Raw genomic sequence first — 27,500 nt, forward strand, 5'->3', positions numbered from 1 at the left:
TGGATCTGGTGGTCCAGCTGGGCGATGTGGTTCTTCCTCCTGGACACCTCCTCCTGCAGCTCGGTGATCCGGCCCAACAGATCTCGCTCCTAAGAAAAAGTGTTAAAGCAGAGTTTTAGATTCCCACAGAGTTGTTCATTCACTGAGGATGTCAGGTAAACTCCTACTTCCCTATACTGACTTAAAGATCAGGCAGGGTGATAAAATGATGGTGCCCGACAATCAGCCAATCACACAGCAGATAAAGTGATGAGAACCAATCAGTCTTTGTCTGAGACGGTTTAATCTCTCTGCTCCTATAAGAAGTAAACTTCTCTTATCGGTGTATCTAACAACCTGAATCAACACCTTAGAAAGACTTGATTCAGCTCACCTCGAGCCATTTATTGTCGATCCCTGGAGTCCAAAGCTCGTCAATAAAAAGCCCCGCGCTTCAGTTAGTCCACCTTCATTACTAAAGCTCCACATGACACACTGATTGCAATGGGGAACAGAGCAGAGGAGTAAATATTGGATGCTGTGTGGACAGCGAGCACACGATGCTGCACGATGCAAAGCGACATCTAACACATCTATCACCGCCCCAATCTGCTGCTCCCAACTGGACATACATTTTTTTTTTTTTATTTTGGTCATACGACTGAACACACTGGTACAGTGAGAGCAGAAACGAGCCAATTCCCCCGGCTCCTGAATATGCTTTCACAAACTGTCAGGCAGCACCTGAGAGCACCATGGCAACAGCCGTTGTGCCTGTTTGACTTGATTTCTCTTCCATCAGGATTTAGCTGCTAGTTAGCTGGTTTATTTGTGGTGATTGGACAGTGTTGTGTGTTTTTCCTGGTCTGCTCTTGGTTTGGTGCTTGTGTTTTTTTTCTTTCAGAGGCTGGGCGTGGCTTATTGGCTGCTGGAGCTCGCTGCAATCACTCAACTGTTTGTCATCTATAATCACCGGCTGCAGCATTTATACCCTGGGTCACCTCTCCCAAGCTGCCAGATCATTTCCGCCTACACCGTGGTAGATCGGCTTTTCAAGTATCAGTAAGACTTTTTTGTGCTTCGGATTACCCGTCGCTAATTATTCCCTTGTCTTGTTTTTCCCCCCGGTGCCTCCAACCTACGAGCTCAAGCGCCTCACCACCCAGCCTCTCATTCCAGCCTCACCAGTAAATACCCCTTTACCCACCACCCTGTTTTCCACTTTTGCTTTTGGGTCCACTTAAAAACCTTTTAAGATCATAACAGTTATTATTGGTGATGCTGTGTGTGTGTGTGTGTGTGTGTGTGTGTGTCTGTGTGTGTGTGTGTGTGTGTGTGTGTGTGTGTGTGTGTGGGAGTGTTTTTGTCTGTGTTTGACTTTGATCGACACCAAACTGCTCTGATCTGACTTCAATCTCTACCTGTGGGCGTTTACAAAGGAAACTTTGTTGACATTTATCAATGCCCTGATTCTACTGGTTCAGTGTGAGCACATTAACCGTGAGCTTTGAGTCGTGCAGCGTAAACGATTTAGTCGTACAGTGTGAGCTTACGATCTACCACGACTTTTATACAATCGTACAGTGTACACCTTTTTACTTTAGGAAGTTTAACAAATCAAATGAGATTAAAAATCTAGTTAAACACTGACACATTACAGTAAAGCTAAAATTAGAAAGTTACTGGTGGTGGCATATAATAATTATGATACATTTAGAATACTTCTCAAGTAACCAAGATGGACGAGTGCAAGTCCAATGTTTGTTACTAATAACGTCTCCATATTTCATGCTGTATTGAGAAATTTAATGTATAAATTTATGTGTTGATTAATTGATTCAGAACATATAATCATAATGTCTCTGACTCTACTGGTTCAAATGTCTCTTTGTATTTGAATGAATGACAAACTGTGAACTGAACTGATTTGATCCCTGTGTTGATGTTCTGTATTTTTATTTCTTGTGCTTTTTTATAATGATATGGACCCCTCTGAAATAAAGTATATTAATAAACATATTGATATAGATCAATAAAGACCAACATCTGATGATAGTATGTTGCAGAACTTTATGTATAAAACTTTCCTAAATGATGATGAAATGATGTTTCTTTATGAGTGTTGAAATGTTTCTCATCAACAGCACAAACTCCACCGTCATGAGGTGATTAATGTACACTGAGTCAAAGCTCCACACCGGCCGGTAAGAGCTGTTAGTTAATGTGAATGTTAATGAATGGAGTGATAATGAAAAGTGACGCTCATTACCATTCAGTGTCCAACAGTGACTTTTAATCATAAATACCCCCCGGGTGGACTGAGTGAGCCGTGGCGTTCCTTTATGAATCACGTTGTGTATTGTACTTGACTTTATCACTTAAGGGGCCACTTTAGACACGGCTTCAATCGAATTAGAGTCCCGCAGGTGTGTCCTTCAGCCGACAAGTCGAGATGCAATTTACATTCAAGTCACTCTGAAAAACACAAGTCGAGAAGACTTCAGAGCTGTTCTATCAAAGGTGCTTCGGTTTTATTATGACGACGCCCAAGCCGATGACGCCATCGATACTTGAAGGCCTTTGACCACTAAGTTCTCATCAGTTTATACTCCAATCGGATGTAGCTGACGAGCATTTGTTTAAAATCATTTGGGAAATTTGCGTAAAATTTTGTAAAAACTAGTGTATGGATGCAGATTTATGGCAAAAAACAAATGGCTACGGTGACGTCGCCCAATCAGTATTTCTTTGAGTCCAAGTGGATTTGGGACAAAAGACAGAGGAAGAAGACGCTCAAAGAGTGTGTCATGATTTATTTTAATTTAAGCTGAATGGACAGACAGACACATTGACCAATGACCTTTGACAACATAGCTGTCGCCTGCCAAGACTATGGCTGCCCAGGGGCTACAGATGGAAATTAGCTAGTTAGCTAAATCTGGTACAAAGCATCTTTTCTCTTCTGAGAGTCATCTTCTTTTCTACATTGTCCCCGATTCAAATAAACTAATAAACTAAACTAAAGAGAGGCACACGTACAATATACATGTTTTAACGTTTCCCAAACCTGTCTAACATTCATCAATGAAAGGGTTAACCTTCATCAACCTTGCCTTATTTTGACAAGAACAGGGCAATTATACTAATTAAATAAAAAGAGGTGGTTTTGAAGTTTTGCTCTGGATGAGATGCAACCTGCTGAACATCACAGGACGAGAATAAACTCTAATTCAAAACGCTCATGAATAATCACAGTTCCACAACTGAGTGAATGACGTCCATTGAAACAATGTTGAGATGAGTCATGACGCCGTGCAGAGCTGCTCTTTTGTTCTACACTCCATAATAACAGACGAGCGGGCTTATGTTAGTCATGATTACAAGGTGTGAAAATGAACAATTAGAGTGCGAGAGAATAACGCGTCGGTTCAATCAACAAACACTCTGAAGACATCAAATGCAACCTGCCTGACTTTCTTTCATTCTTTGACTTTATTTTCGTTAGACGTGGATGTTGACGTCGCTGTTTAGGTTTTTATATCTTTTAAAAAAAAATGTTTAAAGATATTTTTTGGGCCATTTTTGCCTTTATTGGATAGGACAGCTAAAGAGAGACAGGAACAATGGGAGGAGAGAGAGGGGGGTGACGAGCAGCAAAGGGCAGAGCTATGCTATCCGGTACCCCTGAATTATTTTCTTATTTGGTCATTTATCTACTTTTTTTTTTACATATTTGAAATAAAGATATCTATCAATTTTCACCCAGAGGCGCTGCTTGTCAACAGGCAAGGCAGGGAACTGCTTGGGGCTCCAGACCAGTAGGGGGCCCCTGAAGGCTGACAAACTTAAACCAAAGCAGCGGCCCAACGTGTGCAAACTTTACAATGACAGTAGGAAACCTCCCTAAGGTGGCCCCATCTGACAGCACTCACTCGTGTGGCCCTGCTTAGCGTTGCATGAATTATTTGCTGCGAAAACCAAAGTGTGTCAATAAAAGTCAACAAAGAAAAATGAAAGGGAATTATCCGTCTATATGAGAGAAAACATATTCAGGATGAAATCGAAGGAGGACTAAACGTCAGGACACTGGCAGACATGATGGTTTGAGGGCCCCCCAATTGATTTTTGCCAAGGACCCCAACAAACTCTAGAATCACCTTCTTCTTTTTAAAAATGGCAGTAAATGAATCTATGAAAATGGGAATAATTGGTGTGATTTGAAATGAATAAAAATGAGTGTCCAGTCATCAACATGCAAAATAAACAAGTTCAGTGTTAAAAATAAAATCCTGAAGCAGAGCGAGTTCCGTTTGCCAAATCACTGCCACGCTCATGATGGTCAGAGAATTGAATTTAGAGGGAGATTAAGACACAGATGTGATCTAAAGTCTCACACTAGAGGGCCACTTAACACCATCAGAATGTAATTACATTAAATTATGTTGAGTTTATGTCCACTTCTGCAAAAAAATCTCAACCACCTGCCTCGTTAACAATTTACGGCCTTCATTTATGAGTCCAAAAGCCATAATAACGACATTTTCTAATGGCCTCATATAGTCTCTCACTGTCTGTCTCTGAGTCTCCCTCAACATTCACTTTTATGTTATTGGCTGAATTATGTGGTCAATATACTTTGTGGCAACAATTATGCACAACGGGGACGAGGTAGATTAATCTTTAATAACACATTTACTCATTCAGATCTCTAGACTGTCAGAATCCTGGCTCTGATCCGAGGGGGAGGACGCAGAAAAAGGCAACAAAAAAAAAACAGGCCAACAAGAATGAGACGAAAAGCTGGAAGAATGAAAGAAACCAACAAAGAATAAAGAAGATAAACTAAAATTGGTTTCCTCTCAGTGCGTTCGAGGCTATTTTGAAGATAATGTATTGAACGGCACTACTTTTTCCAAGGTCTAATCTAATCACCTTATAGCAGATATCTCTGTGTGATGCTCATGAGAGACGACAGGTGAGATAAAACTGCTGGTGTTGGCTGCAGGCTGGTTTTAGGCCACTGAGCTAATGGTGTGTCTGTCACTTTCTCCTCTTTCTTTCAACATCTACTCTCTTGTAATCTCACTTTCCCCCCTCCTCTCCAAACAACAGGGCTGAAAGAGTAAAAAAAAAAAAAAAAAGAACCATGGAGGAGAAGATGTGCGCCATCGTCGTGCTCTTTTGCCGAGCCCTCTCTTTTCTCATTTTGAAGCCTTTGAAAAATAAATAAGTCGTTCGATTATTCATGAGGTGTGGACATTAGCCGGCCAATCTCAGGACTGAATTAGGAAGTGATTTCCTCGCGTTCTAAAAATGGAGAGAAAAGTTTTAAAAGATGAAGAGGGGAGTTTAATTTATCCCTATCATCCATCCTGAATGTCTGCTGTAGGGTTCTTTATGGAGAACCATTGGTAGGAACTTGTTTTTTTTTAGTAAGATTGTGATGTTACTCTTCAGATTCAATTAGTGCTGGACTGCCTCAGTATCAACTCTTAGGCCTTTAAAGGTGACAGAGGACTGGAACGTCTGTAACACACTGAGCCCACGAGCATAGATTCAGCATCTAGTGCGGCCAAACATTTTTAGCTGTAGCTCAGTCTGCACCTTTAAGAAAAAGCTAAAGACCCAGCTCTTTCATGAATACCTACTAACTTAATGATGATGGTCTCCATATTATTGATGATGATGATGGTAATGACGATGGTTTTTGTTTGATAACGACGACTTATAAGATGGTTTCTATACTGATTAGAGCTCTCAAGAACTGCTGTCAATGTTGTGCTTTGCCTCTGGTCACTTCCTGTCAGCACCTGTGTGTCCAATCAGACTCAAAGCTGATCGTTTGCTCTTACTCACATTGTTCCCTTTTTTCTAGATCCTTGCTTGTGTTGTTCTTACTCTCTGATGTACGTCGCTTTGGATAAAAGAGTCTGCTAAGTGAATTGTAGAATAGGGACTTGGGTTGTGTGGCCGGTTCAAGTCCCAATGCCGACCAAATCTGGAAGTTGGCCTAGTAGCTGCTGAGGTGCCAGTTCACTTCCCTAACCCTACTGCCGTGGTGCCCTTGAGCAAGACACCTAACCCCTCCACCAACTCCCCCTCACCCTGACATCTCTCCATTAGAGGATCCTGTTTGGGCATGTGTGTGTATTTCAGCCTGTGTGTGTGTAGCATGTCTCAATAACAGAGTGTAAAACTGAATTTCCCCTTGCAGGATTAATAAGACATGTATTATCAATTCAACTGACTAATCACCGCAGCTCTAAAGAACAAAGGGTCCACATCCATCAAAGGGTTGAAGTTGGGAACATTGAAGTAACATGATGTGCTAACACAGTGAGTTCTGTTCGTCTTTCTTATAACCCAGCAGACTTTAAAGCACGCACTGTAACCACAGAGTACATTTATCTTTTTGGTTTGACGCAGTGGTGTAGTGGTTCCTGAAGAAGTGGGTATACTCTTAATTTTTCCCCAAATGATTTGTTTAAGTGTCCCGTCCAGCGGAAGATAAACAGCCTCTGTTACAGTGACAGAAGACTCCTCTTGCTTATTCAGTTAGCGCTTGGGCTAGCCAATTAGAGACAGAGTAGGGAGGGTCATCCCTTCACCATCTTAGCAATCCACTGAATATGGTCAATCAATTAAAGATGTGAATCAGAGGAGATTTAGAAGTGGGTATACCCTATGGAGCCTGAAAAAGAAGTGGGTACAAAAAGTTCGATGTTTAGAGTAAGAGAGGTCAGATTTTGTGTTGACATGAATTCCTCGTTCACCTCTCTTAGAGTCCTCATGGTCTCTGAACGTTAAAGCTCTTCAGCGGAGTCGTCAGAGTGGAAGAGCCCAGCAGCCGACAGTCGTCACGCCGAGTTAAATTATGTTTGAATACGTCTAATTAGTTAACAGACGGGGAGGACGAGGCTGATGAAGTACTGGGTTGTGTCTCTAATACACTGTCATCTGTCGCTCCCTGGAGATATGTAAGGTGTTTGATTAAAAAGAGCTGTCAGATAAATCATCACATCGTCAGCATCAAACACTTCCTCGGGTCTATTTCTGTTTTGAAATTTTGATGGTTTTTAAGTGTTTGTGACAAAGTCACTCTTTCTTTGTGTTTGTCTGAAGGTTTGTCTTTAAAGCTGAGGGTATATTTGTTTTTGTGGTATTAATATCCTGTATGTAGAGTCACTTTAAAAGGGATGTCTCTCTCTATTAAGACTTCTTTCTCTGTCTGGTCTTTAGTTCATCCTGTAAATGTGTACGTCGTGTTTTCAGACCAAAAAAACGTATCCTGCTTTATTTTAAACGCCTCACCAAGAATCTTTGCAGTGAACGTACATCATCCATTTCCCGTTATCCTTACCGCCTTTCCCGTTCTTATTAGCAGAGATGTTAACAGGGGTCCCTGTTAATAAAGGATTTTGATACTACATCAGAGTGGCTCGGACTTTCAGTTCAGACTTCCCTTTCTTCACAATTAACTTTGTTTGTCATCAGGACAGGCATTTATTTATTAAGAGCCATTTAAATAAAGACTTTTGACTCCGGAAAATGTGATGCTTATGTGATATGATCTAAACGATATGATACGACACAGCATGAAACCATACCAAAGTATAAGCATTTTTCACATTTATTGTTAAATAACAATCAGATGTAAAGATAATGAACACAACCTGCAGACCTACCTCACATTGTGTTTTTCTGACGCCCTGTTTAAAAGATTGAAAAAGCTGTATTTAAAAAAAAAAAAAAGGATGTAGTGTACTCAGGAATACTGTTTTGAAAAGTAGCTATGTCTGACGTTTATTTTGAAATCTATACTTTACGCTGAAGTGCTTTGTTGATTTGTGTTGTGTATGACAGGACTTTAAATGTGTCAGCACCAGAGATTAAAGCGCATTCAGTTTAAAGATAGTAGTCAGCTCGTCGCATTTTTAATGGAGTTATTCTTTGAGGAAGAGAAATAAGGATGTGATCTGATTTGTTCAGGAATCATTTACACATTTCCCCTTCCTGATTTGCTCACATGCAGTGCTCAAGATTCAACACTTTACAAAATCCAACATCGTCTCCAGCCGGGGACTAAATCAGAAGAAATGTGCCTCATGCTCACCAAGTAGCTCGTATGCTGCAAGACTGACTGAATCTGAGCTCAGTTTTCTCTGTGTTTTCAAGAGTCCTTTGATTGACAGGTAGTTCAGGCGGCAACTCTCTACCATTAGCCTTTATTGACTCCTTATTGCCGTGGCAACAGAGATGAGAGGGACTGATGGAGGCGTGTGTGTGTGTGTGTGTGTGTGTGTGTGTAGGGGAGTTAAAGACAGCCAGCTGTGCTTCTCTGCAAGAACATCTGTATCACGAGGTGAAGAGAGAAGAAGTCATGGTGATGGGGTAATTAGATTTACAAGAGAGGGGGGTAGCATGTAGGCTGGTGTGTGCATGTGTTTGTGTGTGTGCATGTGTGTGTGTATGTGGATTTAAGTGTGTGTGCCTGCAGCAGGTGTGCCGCATGCTGACTACATTATCTTTCATTGCCTCTGTCCCCAGCTCATTTCTGATCAACGACCAGCAGAGGAAAACAAAACAGTAAAAAAAAAACAAAAAAAACACAGAACTTCTCTTATCATTCTGCTGCACTTTTAGTATTGAATCATTTATTAATTCCTTAGTCTTTAAAATATCAGAAAATAGAAATAAATCCTCTTCATAATTTCCAAGTGTTCTTAACTGTTGTTATGACACAGTATATTAACATTTTCTTAAATCATATATTAAAAAATTTGGTAATTATCTTTTACAAAGCTATTTAATTATTGAGTAATTGCTATAGCGCCACATCTGGCTACCTGTTGAACTTCTGAAGGTTTACTGTACATAAAATCAAACCCAAATTTCAGAGTCAGTGTTTGTCTCTTTGTGTAGTTGTTGTTTTAATTGTTAGTGGTGGAGTCGAGCATTCACATACTGACGTCAGGCAGAAAACATTGGAACATGCCATCCAGGGAAACGTGATGACATTGATATTAGCTTCACTGTTTAAGATGGCCTGCTCTTTCCGCTACAATTCAAAGTAAAAACTGACTGGATATCATCGTGCCGCAGTCGATGGAAACACTATATATCTGTTATCTGTGTCGGTGCTTACCAATGTTTTAAATCGTGCAAAATGCATCCCAGTATTGTTCTGTCAGAGGATCAGTTGTAATCCAGCGGGGAGTAATGGAGAATGAACGAGCTGCCACAGAGAAGCGTTCAGTGAAAAGCTCGAGGCAACAACCAACTTTACTGTTTCCAGCTGCTCGTGTCGAGAAGTACTTTCACCCTGCACAGCGTGACATGACAAAGTACCTGCTCTGAGAAGGTTTGCTGCCCCCTGAGGACCCATAGTTTTGAACCCTGCTGCTGCAACAATGGGTGTCACTAAGTCAACCAGGATTTTACATTTTATGAATTATAACTTTCAGTTACAATCTCTTTAGCAGTAAACGTGTCATATATAAAGATATTGGCATTGCAAACAGCTTTGTAAACTTCTTGCCAGTAAATCCTGGGTGTTTTGTGGACTCTTGCTGTGTTTCTCACTCGAGTAGTTTCCTCGGGGAGACGGAGAATGAATGTGTTTAATAGTGTGAAAGAGATGCCTTAAAAGCCTTTTGGAAGGTGTTTACACACTTTGGACTTCTTACCACACAATCCATACACCCGTGATGAAAAAAGGAAACTCGTGTTTGGCTCCGTGTCCAAATAGCGTTTTTTTTCTGAGCGCCAGCATCATTTTGAATGTGTAGAGAGCGTTCTCAGCAGAAAGCGGCCGCCAGGAGAAAAAGCGCAGCGCCCAGTGTCTTTTCTTCCCAACTCTCCGCTCTGAGCGCTCAAGTTGAAAATCTTTCAACTCTTCAGAAAGGCGCTGTTGACGTCACCGGCGCTCTTTTCCAAATGTATGATATTCCCGCCTACAGATCGTGTGTTGTACCCACATCCTCTTTGCTCCATGTCAAATATAAAGCAGTAAAAAGTGACCTGTGTCGGTCATACAGCCGCCGTTGTCAACAGACTGTTGTCATAGAGACAGGACGGACGTGCAGTGATTTTCTTCTCAGAGCACAAACGCTTCATGCAAACACTCCCGAGCGCTTTTCTGCCCGGAAAAAAAACGCTAGTTGGACACGGGGCCTTAAGGAGGAGTTGTACTTGACTAGAAAGTTATTCATCACAGAAAAAATGTTTCCATGCTGTGGTCAAGTGTCAACAAAAACAACAAGATGGAAAATGTATCCACAGATTACGTTTTCTCGTGTCATGATTATCTCAAAAAACGTGAAGTAGTGTGTGAAAGGATGTCGAGTTTTGATTTATAATGCTTGATAAAAAAGGATGTCAGTCCTCCTACCTGTATCCGGTTGTTCTCCAGGGTTTTCTCCAGCTCCAGCTTGGCTGCAGCTGACTCCTGTTGGTGGGTTTGTCTCAGGTGTTCGATGGCTGATGCGTGGATGTGGTTCAACTCTGATCGCAGAGAGGCTGATGGGAGAAAAAAATTGGACACAAGAAGTTCAAATTGAGTCATGAAGATGATATCACATATTTTGAAGGTTTCAGGACAGGCTGCCCCTGAAACCTTCCTGAGTTACTTTTTCACATAGGCACCGACATGTAGTCCGACATATTAATCATGTCAACAGACCAGCGGTAAAAAGTGAAATGTATTTCTGAATCACAGTAGTTCTTTAAATACTGGAAGAATATTTAAGGAGCAATATGTAACTCGGACACCTAGTGTTCAAAATGGGTACTGCAGTCCTAATTCAATACACTGGAGAAAGCTGTTTCCCCCCCGCCCCCTCCTCTCTAGAGTCGATGCTCAGGTTGCCATTTCGCGGACAGGGAAGCTTCAGTGTTTAGCCAGCTGTGCATCGTCTTGAAACCTTTCTGCGTTTTGACCTCTGTCCATTTTTCAAAAGCATCTAGTTATACTAGTTTGACCACGTTTCTGCTCGTGGAGCTTAGAGCTAACTGGTCAGAGGAAGCAGTTTGCTTGCCCGCTTCCACTGCAGCAACACCTGTTGGTCTGCCGTGAAATCTGGCAAACTGAGAGGTGTGCAAAACAGCTAAAGGTGGTAGCCTTAAAACCGCCTCCCTTCTCTGATCAAAAGCAGACCATTGCTGACCGGAATCTAAACTTAGAAGGAGGACATACTGGCTGCTGCAATGTTGTCAGAGAAGCCAGCACCTGAACATATCATGTTTCATTAATGTCTGATCATAGAGTAAGGTCATTTTATCATTTCATTCAGCAGCTGTCTTACATAAGGCTCCTCTAAAGATGAAAAACACGACACTCTCATCTTAGCACACATGTTTCGACACTTTCACTCACAGGTAGAAGAGAAAGAAAGGTACGAGACAGTGAGGGGATGAGGAGGAAAAGGTAATAAAGGGATGTCAGGATGTGGGGAAGTGAGAGATAGATGGAAGCAGCACTCCGATGTCAGGACCGTGACACCAAGGTTAATGGAAGCCCATTTCTCACAGCAGCACCAGTGTGTTAGCACTAAAAACTGGATCAGACTGAGGTTTTATTGCACTTTTCAGCTCTGTTGGTCCATCACTAACTAAAGAACCCTGCTAATGGCCTCTCTGTACTTTCACATTCAGTCATTTTTAAAAGGTGGTTTTAGATTAAAACACTCGGTTCTGTGTAAATAAAAACACAAGACTACATTTCCCTGCACTGTTTACTCTCATTTCTGCATTTACTTAAAAACGAGAGCCGGGACAGTGCCGTCTGTGTTGAAGGTGTTGCTAGTTTATTTTTTGTCTCTGAAGCCAGACAAATCCCTCCCATCCCTCCCTAAAGATCGGAGGAATAAAAAACACAGCGTGTGGAAATATAAAGCTCTTAATCTGCCCTCATTCTAGTCCACATAGTCCATTGTCTTCACAGCACCATCAGTATTAACTTAAAGTTTCAATACAGAAGGTTGAGTGAGGAAACATTACTCCTTCACCTCTGGAGCCTTTCAGTGGTTTAGTTACAGAAAGTTTTATATGAATGAGAAACCATACGTTTAAAATGGCAATAACTCAAAAGAGGTCCCTGCAAATAAAGACACTTTGATTAGATCTACATTAACGTGGGATTCACTGGAACAGCTGACTGCATCGAGCTGATACCCACCTGGTGACTCCCATTTAGGCTAACGGTTGTACAGCCAGTTGAACTTACCGATAAAGCTCACATTAGCCTGCTAATATAAAAGCTGAATTCGGGATTTAGCATGATCAAGATATTCTAAATGACACTCAACGTTATGTAAACTATTTAGGTTTTATATTAGATGTTGCAAAAGTAACATACAGAACTTTTGTGCTAATAGCTAGTGTTATCACATGTATGTTTTCCATTTCTGTAACCACATTTATAGAGGAATAACAACTTGGCCTGAAACTGAATGTTTTTTTAAGCTGAGTCTGAGTGACGTCACCGATCTGTTACTGCAGGAGGCTTTGGAGTTCTAGCGATGTCGCCATGTTGGAAATGCTGTCTCACCTTAACGTTCAGTCTACTTAACAACAGGCTGAGAGCTGGAGCTGAGGCAGGTTTTAAACCTCTTGATAAACGATCACATACCGTCCGGTCCGCCTGTCAGTCATGACTGGAATAATCATAACATTCAGTGTGTGCTGATCGAGAAACTAGCCAATCAGACCAATTTTGTTTTATGAACCAGGCTGTAAACACGCTCATTTATACTGTAAAAACATCATTTTGTTAATGGGTGTGTGTGTGACTTCTGGTGCTTCCGCAGCCAGCCTCAAGTGGACACGCTACGAACTGCAGGATTTTTGAACACATCAGTTTTGTTTTTCTAACACTGAAGGTTGCTGCATGGGTTTTTACGTTTTACGCTTCTGACGGTGCAATGACGTGCTAGCTACGATATCATATCATTAATTAAGATTTGACTGGAAAACATTTTGGAGACATGACTTCAGTTTTATCAAAAGTTGATTTATCGTAACATGTCGTGTCCAATCATATCGTATCACGTTGGTGTGCTGACATATCATACTGTCTCCTATCGTATTATATCATACTGTATCGTAACTAAATTCCACCAGCATTTGTACTTAAAGGTTTGTGCTTTTACATCTTAAAGAAAGTCTTAAATCTATATTTAGTTACAGGAAAAAGAAGGGAAGGAGAGGCCGTTTTGGTAGCTATTTTCTTCTGGTGAAACTTCAGTTTTCTCAGTTAAATGAGCTCACACTGTGACCATGTGCATTCATGAGGATATTTGTTGAAAATGTGCCAAAAAGTCATGGAAGGCTGAATCTATTGATTGCCCCCCACCCTGACACACACACACACACACACACACACTGTCACATGACCTCACCCAGCATGGCTTTGCCCTCGTCCTCCAGCTCGAAGCGGAGTGTTTGCAGCTCTTGTTCCGACTGCTGCTTGAGCGTCTCGATGCTCTGGCGGTGAGCCTCTCTGAGAGACTGCAGCTCTGCATGGTGATGATGGCGGAGACGCTCCTCCAGCTCCTGAACGAGCGATGAGAGAGGGTGGGAGGGTGTGAGGTAGGGGAACAGGGGAGGGCGGATAAGGATAGCACAAAGGAAAATAGGGGTAAAGTGGAGAACAGAGAGTGGGAGGGCCAGAGGGAGAGATGTGTGAGGGGAGGGGATCGAGGAAAAGTAGGGTAGAGGAAATGAGTGAGGAGAGGGAGGGAAAGAGGAACATTTGTTATTTAAAAGTTTAAGATGTAGGAGGGGATGATGGAGTGAGAGAGGAATGTAAGAGGAAGGAAAGATATGAGTCGGAAATGGAAAAAAAAAATGAGGCAAGAAGAGATACGGAAGCTTTTCAGCAACATCTTAAATCCTCTGAGTGCTTGAGGAGAAAACTAGAAATCATCATCCTACACCGATTTAAAATGCAATACAGCATCAGTCAAGTAGAGGAATTGGACTATTTCTATAGAAAACTTTTTCTGAGGCAATGATAAAAGATCACTCTTATATGGAAAGTGTTGTCTCGCAGACAGTTCCCCCTCATCGCTTTAAGAGGTTTGCAGACAGATTCAATGGATTTGGTTACCTTGACTTTATGTTTCCTGTTGATACAGTGAATACGTCAAACTACACATTGCATTTATATAAAGGCAAAAAAACGGTCATAACGTCAGACTCTTAGCTTTGTCTGAGGGGTTCTTTGTCCACCCCTTTTGTGCAAACGGGTTACTTTCCCAAACAACTAACTCAGGAAGGTTTCAGAGAAAGTCTGTCTGATATTTTCAAAACACTTTCGAGAGTGTGCATGTGTGAAAATGGCTCCTTGGCGCAGTGCTTCCAAATCAACACACCAGGTCATTTGAGGAGACTTTTTGCTCTGGGGTATGGTTACAAGTTTGTAGAACTGCAGATGGAGAAATCAAAAAGTTACAATGACAACAGAAACATTCTGATAATTTTCAAAAAAAAGGAAAAAAATAATGTTTGCAAAGATAACCAAGAGGCTTTATTTTATCAAAATACAATGTAAAGAGGTTTACTTTGGACCAGTCGATCTCTCTGTTAACCTCCAACCTTTATGTGCTTAATGTTTCCTGAAACACAAAAGAGTCTACACAGACTTCACATGCAACAGAATAATAGATCTATGTGTGTCTAGTTTACTCAAATACACTAACAGATGTTTCACCATTTTGCCTGGTGCTTTTTTTAAATTGGTGATTAATTAAACTTTGTTGAGTTTGATTAATTCAGCCGTTGATGTTCGCAGCGTTAGCGTCATTACAGGAAACAAACAAACAACTTAACTGGAACAACATATTAGAACAAAGAGAAGTGACGATCATTTATATACATAGCATTAGCATTAGCATCAGGTAGTATCGCTGCTGACTGGAATCCAGCCACAACACACACCCCCGACCCCCCAACCAAACACACACACACACACACACACACACACACACACACACACACACACACACAGACAGACAGAGTATAGACCTACTCATCACACAGACATGACACAGCTGATTGTAGAAGAAAAACGTCACCAGAGTGGTTTTGACATGATTTTAGGATGATTCAAAGCATGTCCAAGACGGGACCTCAAAAATGTCACCTGTTTGCCGGCTAGTCCCGTTTGTGAGAGAGTAACGACGATGGAGTCCCGTGTAAGATAGGTACACACACACACACACACACACACACACACACACACACACACACACACACACACACACACACACACACACACACACACACACACACACACACACACACACACACACACACACACACACACACACACACACACACACACACACACACACACACACAGAGACTTGGTTATAATTGTTGCATGATACGTGCCCTTAAATTCTCACTTCCATTTATAGTTTTAGTCCAGTATTTAAATGCTTTATATGCGATCCAGCATATTTTTGATCCAGCAGATGTCGCCCTTGAGCACCAGCATGAAACCAAAACAACTCGCGCTGCATTGTTGTGTTAGCATGCTAATGCTAGTGATCTTTATTATGCTCGTATCTTCACACTGCATGTAAATTTACCTGAAATGAGCGTGATCTAGAAACACAGTTAAGCAGTGAGTACAGTATGTTATTCTTCTTTTCTCTAGTCCCTCAATTAAACAACTTTTATACGTGAGGGGAGGAGTCAGCCGGCCGTCCCGACGATGTAAACAAAGTGAAGATAGGACTCTGAAAACTCTGAAAACATCACAGACAGTGGGACTCGGGTGTTACACCCATTGTAGACAGTCATGACTCACAGAGTTATTTTCAGAGGAGATACTTGATTTCTATTTAAGTGTGAAAAATCTCATATTAAGACTTTAATTCAATTTAAAATATTTTTCCCAGTTGAACGTCCATTAAAATCTTACTTACAGTTTATATTTCCATGAATACTCCTCTTACCGTTTTTTAAAATAATGTATGTGTTGTCTCTAGAAATAGGACAATAATTCCTGCTCGTAGAGCAACAGGTGAGCTGAATTAGCTGATATTGTAGGACAGGCAGGCTGAGTGAGACAGTGTTCCTCAGCTCGTTTCATCTCAGACCTGAGATGTATAAAGTAAAGTAAAAGTTTGATATTTAAATGAGAGTACTCTGCTTCTTCCATCAGCACTCTTACAGACTAAGACAGAGTTGAGATCTCATTCTTATCATTACACAAAGCCCTTAAAACACATCGAAGTAGACAAGAAGATTGATGTTCACACCGAGTTCAACCCATTTCTCTTGCGTCTGTAAAATATTGAAACGCCATTTCGCAAATTATAACAAGAAGCCATCAACTAGGAACACCTAAAATGATATTCATAGAGGTCTGACAGTAACATCTGTGGCATTTTAATTCGTCGGTGTGTAATGCCTTTGGGAAATGAGTCACGGAACGGAGACAGCTCTGAATATTCAAATGAGCCTCGCTCTGAGTCGGCGGACAGCGGTCTCCGGTTCTCTGAGAGTTTGACAAAAGATCCCCCGATGGTAACTATGGTGACGCTTAACTTTTCCAAAATGCAAAACAAAAAGAGTTCCAGATCATTAATGACGAGATCTTTATAAACAGATAGATAATATAGTCTGTCAAGCTACATTCATCAAAGAAATATACTTTAAATGTACCAACGAGCCTCTCCTCTCTATCGTGTCAAAAAGCAGCGCTTCATATTTTTCATAATGTTTCCTCTCGTCTTTCTGTCTGTCATCATCTCTCTCTCATTTCCTGTACTGCCTGTTATGATCCTCTGTGTTTAAATTACTTTGTCGGTCGGGTCGGTGAAAAACCTGCCACCTGCGCTTCAGGAGGAGCTCATCACCGCCGTCACAAGGGATTCCTCACGCTCAGAGAAACATCACCAGAGCGCTCTCCTGGTTGTGGTTCAGTCTACCTGAAATCTCTAGAAACTTTTTAGGAGTACGTATTTAAAAAAACGACTTAATAAGGACTCCTTGGTCGACTCCTCAGGTCGTCTGGGACAGGTCTGCTCTCTGTCAGAGTCAGAACCAAACACGGAGAAGCAGCGTTCAGTTTCTATGCTCCTTATATCTGGAACAAACTCCCAGAAACCTGCAGGTCTGCTGAAACTCTCAGCTCTTTTAAATGGAGGTTGAAGACTCACCTGTTTACAGCTGCCTTTCATTAAACAGCTTTAATACGATTTTAAACTTTGCACTGGAACTTTTAACTCTTTTTATATCTTTAATTTATTTATTTCAATTCATTTCATTTGAATTATTTTTATTTGAACATATTTTCAGATTTAATCATTTCAGTGATGTTTCTTTTCTTTCCTCTGTCATGATGCTTTCGATGTCTTGTGTGAAGCACTTTGAATTGCCTTGTTGTTGAGATGTGCTACATAAATAAACTTGCCTTGCCTTGGATTTTGCAGCCAGCCTCAAGTGGACACTCAAGGAACTGCATTTTTTAAGACATCAACATTGGTTTCATTTTTTACCACCAGAGGTTGCAGCTCAGTTTAATCTCATTCAGTAAATGTAAAGAAAAAATGAATGAAAATTTGTATGACTGCTCTGATCTTTGAATCGAGTTTGATTTGCGGTAGCAAGCAGGGAAAAGTCATTGTGACAGGAGCGGGTTCAGAAATCATTCTGAAAAAAACTTTCCTCCTGAGTCGTTTCTTTCACATTCTCTGTCTCCTGATCAAACAGCTCAGGGAGGTGAGGTGCAGTTTGAGGTGTCAAACCTGTGAAAAGCTCCAAATAGAATCATATTCTGTTGCTACTATAAAGTGATCATGACTGTAAAGCAGCGCCACTAATCCACTCATGATTAGTGAGGGTAAAAAACAGAGATAGAAGAGTGTTGAAAGTCCAGCCCGGAGGTTTCATCACTGTATGAGAAAGTGAGTTTTAAGGTCCACTAATTTCTCTCATTCTTAGGTATTGATCGTTGGTCCATTTGTGCAATGGGGTCAGTAAAAACCATGGCGGTTATTGCTTTAATTAAAGGGAGCACATTAATTACCTCTAATCGCGGTAGATACTATAATTACAAATTGACAGTAATGCTGTTACTCTCACCTCCTCCTCTCCTCTCTGAGCTGTTTGTGGGTCCAGGTCTGGTTGCTCAATCTTCATTCCATTACTGGAGGGTCAATATTTGTTACTTTGCTGGTGGCTGAATCTATTTAACTACGCAGAAAGGGCTGATATTGATGAACAGGAGGCGAGAGACAGGAGAGGATAACCACACAAAGACATGAAGCGACTGTGGCCCTCGAGTCCTCTGAAAGGCTGATCCAGCTGCCTCAGCACATGGTCTTAATCCTGACCCCCCTCGAGGACAACTTAAAGACTCCAGGTGGCGAAACTCCGGCGTCTGAAAAGGTGATGTAGCTTAAAAGGGTGTCTGATATGCATTCAAGGTGCGAGGCTGTTGAGTGGTTTTAAAAAAAAAACGCGAGCTGAATCTTAATGCCTTATCTAACCCGCAGCCACCAACACGTCGACTTTGACTCAGGTGTAATGTGTTCTCTCCTTCCTCGCTCTCAAGTCAGCAGTCGAGCGGCCGCTTTGTGATGATCTTCAGTTTTTATTCAAAGCGTTCTCCAGCCGACCAGAGAGAGAGAGAGAGAGAGCGCGCCGCACTAGTGGAGCTCGTTAAGAGATAAAAGCAGACGTATAACCTCCTCAGTATGAGGCCGTGAGAAGTGACTGCACTCCGGAGAGAGTCCAGAGAAGTTAGAAGCCCTCTGGACTTTTCTTTGTATAAGGGAGAGAAAAGTAATAAGAGTTGCTCGAGGCGGTGCACCACTTTTTAAACTCCTTTTTCTTCCTCATTATGTCAAACTTAAAATCATGCATAAGGAAAACCATTCTTTATTTAAAGTCTAATTTACAAGAGTGTCCTGACCAAGAGGGTCAGCAGACATTTAACACAGAACAATTACAAACAAAGAGCCATATATTCTGAGTCACAGAGCAGAAAATCCAATGCTTTTAAACTAGTTATAAAAAGATTTATAGAGACCGGCTCCTCCAGACAGCGCTGCTCCTGCAGGTAGATTCCTGCAGCGCACCTGAAACTCCTTTTCCCCCCATGTCAAGATCTACACTACTTTTTGGGGACAGACAACAAGAATACGTTTTGTGAGTGGGTCACAGAGAGAATGTCATGATTTAGTCTGATTTAGTTTTGTATTTCAGCGTTTAGGTTTCCATGTTTTAATGTCTCCTGTCCATCTTAGTGTTGCTTGTTTCCCTTGTGTGTGTTTTTTGTCTTAATGTTTCATAGTTTAGTCTTTAGCGTTTCCTGTTTTATTTTGTAGTTTCTTATCCTTGTGTTTCTTTGTTCTAGTGGTAATGTTACATTCTTGAGTTCTCTGTGTAGCTATTTCTCGCGTCGGTTTTCCTTGTGCTCCTGTGACTCCTCGTGGCTACCTGTGTTATTTACCCTTTGTGGTTTTTTGTAGTTTGGACTTTTTGAATAGTAAGTTTTTGTTTGCCTTTTGCCTTTTTGTTAAATTCAATCATTTTTGTTATTGTCCACCTCCCTTGTTTTCCCACACCCATGACAGTGAAGACTGAGTACAAGGCAAGCATTAATGTTTGATATATGTTAGAATAGTGGAAATCACTATGAGTGAGTACTGGTATGAAGTGAGCACAGCAGAGACAAGAACTCTGCATGATTTTTCCGTCCACTCCGTCCTGTTAATGGCTTGCAACTATAAAAGTCTGCATTATGCTTCAAAGGGCGTCTTTGATGACGTATTCTATAGAGATGGAGGCCGTGTTTTTTCATGTTCCTATTCTGACATAAAAAAAAAAAAGGATTTTGACAGCACTTTAAAATTGTATTTTAATTGCCACAGGAACGTTTGGAGCAGACGCTCGTCTTCAGCGTGTAACAGGCAATTTTCTCAAACACACACAGGTGGGACTAATTTATACCCGTCCAAAATAGGTATTAAATTATGTCAGAATATTCTGACATCTAGCAGCATTACATCCACATCCACAAGACATTTTCCCTCCTACACCAGGGATCTTGATGTGGCCTTCCTCTGAGTTTCTTTCCTCTGTTTTTCCTCCTCCATGCTGCAGGGGGTAACTGCTGAGACGTAATATTGACGTCTGCTCTTTTTTTGGTACATTGTTATGTCTGCTCAATGCTGCTCCATGTCTGTCCTGCATGATATACATTTTTTATATTAACCAAATGCTGCTTTATGTGTATCCTGCATGGTTTTTGTATTTCCTCCTGTGGCTGCTCACCTGTCTGCTTCATTGCTGTCATGATATTTCTATTTTTGTAGCTTTTAGCGATGTTTGAATTTGGGTTTTTTTAGGGAGCCTTTTATAAAATCTGGCCAGCGACAACAGATGAAAATTTGCCTTTTGGCTAACTCTGGCATATTTACCGAAATGTTTATTAATATTGGTCGATATTGAACTAGATTGTCGTCAAATTTGAGTCTGAAGGAAAAGGTGTGGAGTGACTAACTCGCATTGCAAACCTTGAAGCTCCGCTGCTAGCATGACAGAAGAGTAAAAAAAAAAATGTCTCCCTTCCGAGAAAGCGAGCGAGAGTCTGAGAAATAAGATAAGTACGACAAAGGGTGATAAGCAAATCAATAAACTGAACCGCTATCCATGCACACTCGCTGCGTCTATTTGTAGCTCTTTTAGCAGGGGGGTGGGGGGGGGGGGGGGGGGGGGGGAGCTGAATTAGGTTATGAGAATGTGTTTGTGTAGCGGGGAGGAAATGTGAAAACTTTATTACTCCCTGGATGTCACCGTCTGCGAAGTGTGAACAGATAACGCCAGGCAATCTGAATGTTTCCTCTCATCCGCCCAGACACACATTCACAAATCATCCTTCTAATGCCTCCACTCTCTATAATGGAGTTCTCTCTCTCTCTCTCTCTCTCTCTCTCCGTGCTCCTTCTGCCGACAGGAATATAAACACCCTGCCACCAAATGAAGCCTTTCACACTTCCTCTTTTTAAAAACTACAACTGAGGCAGGACACACAAAAAGTGGTCCACTCTGAGGTTATATTGAGAGGAATGTGCGCCAGCTGTTGAGCGTGTTTGTATTGGAAAACATCTGGAGGAGAGACGGATTAAACTGTTTGTTATCGCAGTTAGTTTTGTGTACAGGAAAAAAAATAATGAAGACTGCCGATTTCATAAGAGCCGTGTGACTCAGAGGTGATGTTCCCTCTCCCGGCACACTCATCCTCGCACACATTTGTACTCGAGGCGCTGCCAAAAACACATCACACGGACGCCGCTTCCTGACCTCCATTTCTGCCTGGAGCATTAATACAATTACAGCACCCCCGAGTCAAAGAGGGGATTTAGAATATAGGTGATCCAAATCGACCTTGACTGCAAAAAAATGGGAAGGATTAGCGTCGGAGAACATTTTCTTGGCACCTTGAGGATGCGTGCATGTTGTGTTTGTGTGTGTGTGCATATTTTGACGTTGTAAAGAGGAATCACAGAGGTGTCAGTATGGGGAGTCGGTATAGAAAGCTGTCAGTGAGAGGGAGGAACGACACTGATGACTCACTGCCAGACTAACCTTGACTCTGACGAGACATGATTGGATTAAAAATGTCGGGGACGGCGGCTCCTGAGGAGTTTTTTTTTTAAACTGGCTGAGGAGATGACATAATTGCTGCAGCTCTTGCTTTGTGCTCTTTTAAAATGATAAACATAAGTTAGAATTGAATTACTGGATAATCAATCTCCACTTTCCATTTTTTTTTTTTTGCTTTACAGGACCGGTCTCACATTTTCCAGAGCCGGTGTACTTAATGAAAATGAATGTGACAGTGATAAATGGAAGGTAAATAATCCTTCCTCAGGGACTAAGGGGAGGCTCTGTTAATAAATGTAGCCGTTGTAGTACATCAGGTCGCTGTCCGTGGTGCTGATTAAGTCTGAGTTTGAGGCGTGTATCCAGTAGCTGTCCATGGTGCTGACTCTGTATGGTTATCCAGCTCTGCTGCAGTACTGGAACAATGGACCTTCAGTGTGACGGCTCAGACCTGGTCACAGTGTTTCTGACAGGCTGAGCTGCCTACATAGTGTTTTACTGATAGAAGTTTAACTGCATACTTACAAAACTTAGGAGCGTTTGACTTGACAACTGTTACTTAAAGGGATACTTCACCCGTTGAAACATGAATCTGTACTGACATTGGGTCATATATGTTGTAGAAATGTGAAATACATTTTGAAGTTGGTGCCTTCTTGGCCGAGAAAAGGCAGAAAGTGTCTTTTTGGCTCATGTGGATGAAAGACACCAACTCCCAGAATGCACAGCAACGCAGGCCAGCGGCGGCCAGTGGCAGCCAAAACACAAGACCGGCCTGTCGGCAGCAGCCGTCTTGCCGCTATATTTATATTTTTTCTCCATTATCATCTTTCTCCATAGAGCCTGTTAGCATAGCTTCCAAGCAATATGGCAGACGTTAAGTTTCGATTCTGGGAGTGAGTTCCCGCCCACTGATCTGTGATTGGTCTGTAGTTTCAGTGGTCGAAAATATGAGGAACTAGCATTGTAGTTTCACCCCGCTAACCGCAACAGCTTCCAGTGACGCAAAAATCGTCATTCTGCGTCACTGGAAGCTCCTTTTCAGACTTAAAAATACAAAGATTTCCCATCTCAGGGGAAAATTAGGGCGGGATGCACGACCATTCAAAAATACTACCAGGTTTCTAATGATACAAAGATTAATGCAAATGAGTGAAGTATCCCTTTAAAGAGACATGTGTTACTTGAGTTGTTAAGATGGTTGGTTTTTTCACTGCTGTTCAGTTCTCATGTTGTTTTGTTGATCCGGTTCTTTTGGATTCTTATTTGTAGTTCTTATGTCTGTTTCTGCTTGTATGCTAACAAACTTGCAAATGGCGCCATGACCAAGTGCTTAAGGCTGGATCTGAGATAAGAGAGACTGCCATCAGCACAGGGAGACGCCAGCATGCTCCAAAGAAGGCAATCGTCTTCTTCAAAGCTGGAGAAACACCTCGCCCACAGACAAAGACAAGGACCAGGCATCCTCTTCACGACCTCTGACCTGCAGCTGAACGTTGATTTGGGCACGCAGCTGAAGTTCCCACAGCACATTGCAGGAACATCACGTCATCCAGGCATGATCATAACCCTCAGAGGGGACGAAACAGCCGATCTAGCTGGAACTCGCCGTGCCATGGGAGGAATGCATTGATGAGGCCAATGAGAGGAAAGCGGGCAAAGTACCAGGAACTGGTGGAGGGAGTGCCAGGACACGGGCTGGAACACTCACTATGAGCCCAGAGCATTTGGCTGTAAAGGCTTTGCAGGACACCTGTTCAGCAAAGCCTTCCACCCACCTGGGAATCTCAGGTGCAGGAAAAAAAGAGTGCTATCCAATCGGAGAGCAAAGCCGCGGAGAAAGCAAGCAGATGGCTCTGGATTAAGAGGGTTGATCCGTGGGCGGTTGCTGGTGGGACAGAAGTCAGAGCTTGCTCAACCGCGGATGGGTCACCTTGGTGAGCAGGTCGGATTTAGAAAGACCCGCTCCACGTATAGAGGTTACAGTCCCCAAAAGTGGGCAGCCTGGGTTTTCGATTCTGAGCTGTTGCTCCACGCCACATGTCACTTCCAGCTCTATCTCTGTCTGATTTCCGACTCTAGCCGCCATCCTGTTGCTCAATAAAAGGCATAAAACCCCAAAATGAATCATTAAAAAAAAATCCAATTTGGGTTGTGATCCATTTCTGTTCACTCGTGGCGCTGTTGAGCCATGATTAGAAGAGTAGGTATACGTGTTGTTTGTTTCCCTGGCTCAACTTACAGATGCACGAGGATGCAAAGGTGCACTCAACAGATCATATACAGTTTAACTTAATGGTTTTAAAACTTCACTGACTGACAGTTTTTGGCAGGAATATGGCAAGAAACTGAGCTGCATGTCAGCGAAAAGGAAAGGAGGTAAGGGAACTGTCTGCTAGGAAACATGAATGTGAAAAGTGCAGTTAGAAAAAAAAAGCTTTTTAAATGTTTTCTGAAGATATTCCATTCAACAAATTTGAAAAGACTTTACAGATAAAGACATTGTTTGAGAAACACTAATATCGTCAGAGTATTGGCCTATATGAGATAAATCTGCTGTAACACCGTACTGTTTCAAACGGGTTGAATGCGTACCTTCAGGTCCCTCTGCCTGGCGTGCTCCATGTCCTGCATGGCGCAGCAGTGGACCTCCTGCAGACGCTGCTGTCGCCTCTGGTGCTCCGTCTGCAGCTCGTCCAGCTGCATCCTCAGGTGCTCCCTCTCCTGGCTGAACTGGTGCTGCAGCTGCTGCAGCGACGACTGCGACTGGGACAGCTGCATCTCCAGACTCTGCTTCAGCAGGGAGATCTAGAAAAGGAACGGACACGATAGGGAACCTCAGACTGGACAGTGGACACGTCTAAATGTTGCTACGTCGACAACTTTGCAAACACACTTTTGATGACAGGAACTCAAAGAGGTGGAGCCAGAATAGAGAGAAGAATAAAAAGTTACAGCTGCCTCCAGGAAGCCAACATCTTTATGACGCAGAACAACAGAGAAGGGCAAAGAGGAAATAAAACTTTGAAGTTTACAACAGTAATAAGTTCAGAGCCTCGAAATGTAGAAATAGGCTTCACTGTTGGGGGGAAGATGCGGCGCTTAATAAAATAAATCAGACTCCTTATAGGCCACTTTCACTGTCTTATACAGCTGTGGTTCTTAACTTTTAAATGCTCCAGCTGTGCAGGATTATGTGGAGGGGGACGACTCTTATCTGGGTTGATGTTGGAGACAACTATGCGTCATCAGGAGGCGCTGCAAGTCAACAGGCAAGGCAGCCCCCCCCCCCCCCCCCCCCCCCCCCCCCAACGGATAACAAACTTAAAACCACAGCAATGCCTCAAAATGTGCACATTTTTGCAATGGCAGTCGGAAACCTCCCTAAGGGGGCCCCATCTGATAGCACTCTCTCTCAATGCCCTGCTAAGTGTTGCATGCATTATTGCTGTGAAAACCAAAGTTTGTCAATGGAGGAATTATCTGTAATGGGAAAATTATTATGAACGCTGTTTGGAGGGTCCCCTAATACATTTTTGCAGAGGGCCCCAACAGACCCTAGAATCTCCACTGTGCGTCATTTAAAAAGGGTAAAAAGTGAAGGCTACTTCCAGTGACAGAAATCTGTTTCTTGATTAGATTTTTTATTGTCAACCACACAAATGTTAACATCAATTTAAACTTTGTTATCGTCCATGTAATTCATGCAAATTCAAATAGCGCTCTTCTTTTATCTCCTGCTTAAGTCTTAAGAAACAGGAGGGACATATATATCTGACTCTGGAGCTGCTGATTGTCTCTGTTTTCACCAGCTACTCTCTAAAAGTGTCTGCGTGATGCGTGAGGGAGGGTTTTTTTTTTGGACGGTGGGGTTTGTCTGAGCTGATTTGACAGAAACATCTGTCGGCTGTGATCGGAAACAAAACTAATGAGTGCAGTGAAAAAGAGCCAGAACAGAATGTGTTTGGCAGGAAAATAAAAACAACAATAATTGAACAAATAACAGCTCGAACATTGTGCAGTCATTTGTCTGCTGTTAATATGAAAGTGTTTATTAGTGCAGCTTTTAACTTTCCACTGACTCCACCAGGAGAGCCATGACTGCACATGGAAACAACAAGAATATAACCTTTTTGAATCGTCGCTATGAAACGCAGCGGTCATAACTTCATGACTTTAGACCGAACACGACCAGGAAGTAAATCTAATTTGAATAATTGTTTATATTTCTAATATTATTTCACTTCTCTTTGTTGTGTTGATGTTTAAAACATCACATGTATTTACCCCTTTTAAACTGAATTTGAAGAAAGAAATCTTGTAAAACTAACATGAAGTTTCCTTGGTGGATTCTTGCATCCTGACTCGTTGCCCCTGGTGACAGTCGCCAAAGAAATGTAAATCTTAACAGTCACCTAGTCTGAACATAAGTCCTGACTTACGGCCGAGTTTACACTCCTTAACTTTTGTTAGGTGTTGCACCAGCTGAAGATGCAAAAGTTCCAATCTTACACCTAGCTCCTAGTAAGTATAAAGTCCTCGGTAAAATACGGTTGTCATGGTGATTGTTTTGAAAGGTGGGATAACTTGGGAGGATTGGGAGGAGCAGAGGATGTTCTGATGTCAGCAGAGTGTTCTTAGTGATGGATTAACCAACAAACATCCCTAAAAAAAAAAAAATGGATCATAACTTTGATTTAAAATCCTGATGTGGTTTTCCATTAATGGAGGAAATTTGAACCGTCCAACAACTGCGTAGGCTGTCGTTAAATGTAGTTTAAGTTGAAGATTTCACATTTAGATTTTAGTCTCTGTTTGTGGATTTACACAAGTTAACAATTTTTCTGTTCACAATTAGGCATGAGAAACAGCACTGTAATGAACACTGCATTACTAAAAATGCACTTCCCTGATTGGCCACAGGAAGTGAAACATCATTTCTGCGACAGTATTTTGGTTAGTTTGAACGTCACACACTACTACTTAAGATGAGCCTTACATCTCTGTGGGTGCAACCCGATAAAGACGTGACTTCTGGAGGGTTTAGTGTGACCTTAACACCATGACTTCAGACAGAACTTACACTAAGCGGGTGCAACAGGCCGCAGAACTCTGAGACCATTAGACGCTCTGAAACCATGTGAAGAAACAAAATGTTGAGCACACGGGATGCAGGATGGTGACGGTGACGCTCTCATCTTTTGCAGTGCAGTTTGTTCTGTGTTTGTCCTTTTACACAACATACTGTGAAGCACCTGGTGTGTGAGCGGTGAGCATGTGTATATAAATACGTTGTGTATGTTAGATCTGCCCACACATAAAGACATTGATGATATTCAGTGAAATCAGAGCTATAAAAAAAAGTCTCTTAGCTTCCACACAGCAGCTTCTCTGTCAGTGTGTGTCTATCAACAGACTGACCGCTGCTGTGATTTGACATTAGAGTGAATAAAAAACGCTTGTGAGGCGTGAAGCGGACACATTTATCATGGGATGGGAGCTGATAGACAGCGGGGGAGGGGGGGTGGGGATGACAGCGGGCCTGTGCTGGTGCACTGGGCCATGCAGGAGTGAACATAAATAAAGCCATTGACAAGGTTTGTCTGCGTGTATGATGACCACGGGAGAGCTTAGTCACGCTGCATTAATATTAGCGGGCAGTCATTAGCTACAGCAGCCTGCTCCTCGGGTGTATTCAACAACAGAATAATGAATGTGTGAGTGAGCATGTCCACCGGTGTGAGGGTGAAATAAGTCCGGCTGGTGCAGAGACGGGAAGGTTCTGGATGGACAACTAAAAGCTGCGACGGAATGCAGCTGCTCTTATTGCCTTTCTCATCAGCTCCCTCCCTCCTTATTGATTTTTTTTTTTTTACTGCTGGTATAATCACAGCCAC

The 27,500-nt window shown here is 42.1% G+C and overlaps 1 protein-coding gene across 2 annotated transcripts in view; it reads right to left on the minus strand.

Moving 5' to 3' along the window:
- fam184ab (family with sequence similarity 184 member Ab) overlaps positions 1-27,500 on the minus strand; it is a 167,432-nt gene that overhangs the window by 27,276 nt on the left and 112,656 nt on the right. For both annotated transcript variants that reach the window (XM_061051617.1, XM_061051618.1), the window contains exons 14-17: positions 24,199-24,411; positions 13,377-13,530; positions 10,370-10,497; positions 1-89 (exon numbers count right to left, since the gene is read on the minus strand). The exon at positions 1-89 is cut by the window's left edge and continues 96 nt beyond it. In XM_061051617.1, the coding sequence (XP_060907600.1) occupies positions 1-89; positions 10,370-10,497; positions 13,377-13,530; positions 24,199-24,411 (584 nt within the window). The remainder of the gene's footprint in view (positions 90-10,369; positions 10,498-13,376; positions 13,531-24,198; positions 24,412-27,500) is intronic.

Source organism: Labrus mixtus, chromosome 12 (assembly GCF_963584025.1).
Source record: "Labrus mixtus chromosome 12, fLabMix1.1, whole genome shotgun sequence".
NCBI lineage: Eukaryota > Metazoa > Chordata > Actinopteri > Labriformes > Labridae > Labrus > Labrus mixtus.